This window comes from Limulus polyphemus, unplaced genomic scaffold (assembly GCF_000517525.1).
Source record: "Limulus polyphemus unplaced genomic scaffold, Limulus_polyphemus-2.1.2 Scaffold418, whole genome shotgun sequence".
In the NCBI taxonomy this organism is placed as follows: Eukaryota; Metazoa; Arthropoda; class Merostomata; order Xiphosura; family Limulidae; genus Limulus; species Limulus polyphemus.
This window is the reverse complement of record NW_013666028.1, coordinates 267,854-272,286: the sequence shown is the minus strand read 5'-3', so window position 1 is coordinate 272,286 and position 4,433 is coordinate 267,854. Positions and strand designations below refer to the sequence as shown.

Below are 4,433 nucleotides of genomic sequence, written 5' to 3'. Positions count from 1 at the left end.
CTGAGGCATATGCAATACTAAATTAGGAAGCTACAACTGTAGCTTCGGCTATTAGTGATTTCTTCTTCAGATTTGGTATGCCATATGAACTGCATTCAGATCAAGGCCGTAACTTTGAATCAGTTGTGTTCCAAGAATGTTGCAAATAGTTTGGCATCCGAAAGACCAGGACAACGCCACTTTACCCACAGTCTGATGGGATGGTAGAAAAGTACAACTGGACACTGGGACAGGAATTGGCAAAGTTTTGTAATAGCCGCCAAGATGACTGGGATGTCTTGCTCCCTCCACTGTTGATGGCCTATGGGACAGCATAGCATGAAACCACTGGATACACTCCAGCAAAGTTGATGTTTGATCGGGAACTTCGGTGTCCAGTGGATCTGTTAACAAGATGCCCACCTTATGAAGAGTTGCCTGAGAATGTGTCAGAGTTTGTGAAACTGTTATCGGAAAGGATGGATGATATTTACCATCACGTGTGTTCAAACTTGAAAACGTCTGCTGATTCGATGAAGTTAACTTATGATAAGAGATCTACTGAAGTCAGCTTTGTACTTGGAGACAAGGTATGGTTGTATAATCCCAGGAAGACCAAAGGGAAGTCTCCTAAGTTGTCTTCTCCATGGGAAGGCCCATATGACATAGTGGATCGTCTCTCAGACGTGACTTTCCGGATAAAATGTGGTCGGTGAGGTAAGCCAAAAGTGGTGCATGCCAACAGGCTTTGGCATTATCACGGCCTAGGACATTTCAGTTTGAACGAAGTGAACAACAGAACAAATGACGCTGCTGAAGACGTGTCACCTGAAAAAGCCAACATTGAAGAAGAAACTCTACTCAAAAGCTCTTGATGAAGTTACTACCACTGATGTGACTGTTATCAACGATAGGTTTTCTTCCGTACTGGTCTCCGTCTTGTTGGTTTCTGCTTCATATGGGGTTCATCTGCTTCATCAGGAAATGTTTAACTTAATTAAATGTACAGAATTACAAACACAAAATTACAATTCAACAAAGTCTCTTAATTTTATGGGACGTATTTTTAATTGTTATTGGTTTACTGTATGTGGGTATTGTTCGGGACGAACAATACTAAGGCAGGGGCAGTGTTGCGTCAGCAAGGTCACATGACTAGTGTCACGTCACGTTTCTAGAACTATCCTGTACCTTGGTGAATGCCCTAGCATTTACTAGATATAGGGTAGTCTGGTATATAAAAGATGGTCACAATGTGACGGAAGAATGTGTGTGTAGACAGTGAGTAATTGATCTGCAGTCAGAGAGTATTATTGAAGTTGAGCACGTTCGTTGTTATAGCATTTGTTTTAGCGCGATTGTTGAAATTAAGTGTATCGTAAAGTTATATTCGGAAAGAATAAACCAGTTTTATTAAATAAGGACTTGTGTCGCTAAAGTTTCGTCGGAACGAAGTTACGGAAAATCAATTAACGACTGGAGGCGTAACATTATTAAACATGACATTGAAATGCTTTAAGTGACATTTTTTCCAATATATGAAGTTTTTTTAATAATTTGATATTCACTTTTAAGGTACAAGTATAATACACTTGTTTGTGTTTTCATGCAAAATGCAAATGTTACACTTATTAGAAATATTAGAAAAAGCTCCACCTATACCACAAAATATTAGGAAATGTTGTTATACATCCCACAGATATTAGAAAAATTCCACATATACCACAAAATATAATTATAAATGGATAAAGAATTTTTAATTTTTAAAATACCAAGTAAACTTGTTATCATTGTTCTTCATTTCTGGAGGCTTTTAAACAAAGTCCACTAGGTGCATTACAGATTTACATAAAACATTTTAGGTGCATTACAGATCTACATAAAACATTTTAGGTGCATTACAGATCCACATAAAACATTTTAGCACTTCTTTTCTTAACCATACCAATAACACATACAGGTCTCTAATAAAAGATAGAAGCTAGAATAAGACTCAAAACACTTCCACAGTTTTGCTGTTTTACAGTTAAGCCTTTGAAAAAACTGACCCCAGTTTGCAATAGGAACATACCAGTTCAAACTCACCTATTTGAGTGTCCCTGAGTGTAAAATACAAGAAAAAATTTAAATTATTAGTAAAAGTGCACAGACAAAAATAAAGCCCACTTGTACTGGTTTAATAACTAAACAGTTATAAACATAAACAGTTCCTTGACTTACCTTTTTAACAGTGACTACTCTGACTCCTCGATACTGGGAGTATTGCTGTTCAGGTGTCTGGGGGGGAAAAAACATGGGTTTGCATAATTTATTGTTTTTTCAACCAAATAACAAACTACATTAAAATATTTGGAAATCAATAACAAAATTAATGATTAATAGTTTTGTATCAAACTAAAAAACATTCTATAGCAGTTTTACATGTATATGAAAAGTGAAAATGAAACTCATTAACTAGATTTTACTCACACTTTTAAGCAAAACTGTACAACAGACACAGCTTATCATAAGTATTTATTACATTACCTCCTCCTCCAAGTCAACAGGATAATGTACTAGAGGCTTGACTGCCATCTCTTCAACTGCATTCTCTCTCCTGCAATCAGAATACATAATAATCCATTTCTTAATGTTGTCAAATTAACATTTGATAAATAATAACTTTAAACAACTGTTCCTTTTATTTACCATATAAGTATGTTTCTATGAAAGTATATTATTTGGAATTCTGAAAACCACATTATTCAATAAGTTTAAATTCTGAGCTAATATAATTTCTTCTAACATATTTTCATAAATTATGTTGAAGATCATGATAAGCTATGGCTTAACAAATGTATAAATTTCAATCCATTTATTTTAAACACATTTCAGTGGAAGTTGATACAGATCTTTTAATGAGCAATATAATATCATGTATCAGTATGCAAACTTGGAAGATATGAAAAAAAGCTCTCATTCATCATCTGTCATACCTGAGCAAAATAATTTTATACACTGGTTCTGATAGATTCTTGATGATTGCTGAAACATTTAGGTGACATTTTCCTTGCATAACTAAGCCATTGACCTAAAGAGAAAAATACTGACTGTAATTGTTTTCAACATGTTACTTAAGTATTTTTCTAATAAATTTCTCTAGTAATTACCTAATTTAGCTAACTTTTCTTTAGCATACTCTACAGTTTACGTAGTTTATTCTCCAGGGTTAATCCTGAAAATATATGCCTTTTCGTGAAGATCAAATACCATGTAATGAACTATAAAACCAAAGACATGAGGTTTGAATACCTATATAACACAAAATAGTTTTTCTTTGGTATTACACTGTAACTAAGATGTTCATAGTTAGCAACAATGATGATTTAATGGTGAAAAATAAAACATGTTAGAGAAGAATTTTAAATCATTCTAGACAAATGGTGTTCTGAACTAAAGATTCCAACCTGAAATCTTATTAAACAGTTATAATCAGGAAAGCTATAAAGTAGTTGAATCATTGTGAACTAGTAGCTAAAACAAAAGCAAGTTAAATAGCTTTCTGGTAAGAAAAAACATATCTGATATATGATTTTAAAAAAATAATCAAAACTTCTACTAAAGTCATTAAATGATTGTTAGTTGTTCACACAGATGGATACATTTAATGTTTTTACTGTATTTATATTCATTAATAGAGTTGTATTTTTTAGAAAGTTTTCTCTACAAAGACACATGTATATATATGTATATGTAACTGTTAAAATGAAAGATCATGTTAACTCAATATCATAACATTGTTTAAGTTGATCAAACATCAGATATGAATAAATTTAGCCAAATTACTTTCCCCATATATTACTAAATATCAGAAACTACGATACATACAAATATGTAAAAATTATAGTAACATGTTGTCACTAGATAACACATGTACCTCTTCTACCTTTGTGTCATCTTTATTAAATTGAAGTACAGTTCAACAACTTGAGCTCAGGTATTTCAGAGGAAAAGAAATCATAAATAAAAAATATTATCCAATCTGAATGTTTTTTAATATTGTGATATCTAATCTAATATTTGCTACAAAGAAATATATATCTTGGACTGCCACACAACATTTAAACTTTTCTCTACAAGGTCGAATCGGACATAATTTTAACTTGCAAATGACCAATTATACTTCCCTACAGAAAGGAAACATCAGAAAATAAATTACTAAACCAATTTAAAAAATATATATACCAATGACAACTAAAACTTGAAAGTTTATCATAAAACTTCTATATCTACTCCCTATAAATACGTATGGTGTATAAACATTGAAGTTTGCTGAATTTATTGCTCTTTATAAGTATATATTGTTGCGTCAGCGAGTCACAAGACTACAGTGACGCCACGTTTCTAGAACTATCCCGTATCTTGGCGAATGCTCTAGTAATTACTAGATGGAGGGTAGACTGGTATATAAAAGA

General features: G+C 32.6%; 1 protein-coding gene across 6 annotated transcripts in view; it reads right to left on the bottom strand.

Annotated features, from left to right (window-relative positions):
* The window catches only part of LOC106458124 (multiple PDZ domain protein-like), a 198,914-nt gene that overhangs the window by 21,423 nt on the left and 173,058 nt on the right, over positions 1–4,433 (bottom strand). For all 6 annotated transcript variants that reach the window (XM_022384257.1, XM_022384261.1, XM_022384258.1 and 3 more), the window contains 3 exons: positions 2,955–3,049; positions 2,506–2,575; positions 2,200–2,256 (listed from right to left, as the gene is read on the bottom strand). In XM_022384257.1, coding sequence (XP_022239965.1) covers positions 2,200–2,256; positions 2,506–2,575; positions 2,955–3,049 — 222 coding nt within the window. The remainder of the gene's footprint in view (positions 1–2,199; positions 2,257–2,505; positions 2,576–2,954; positions 3,050–4,433) is intronic.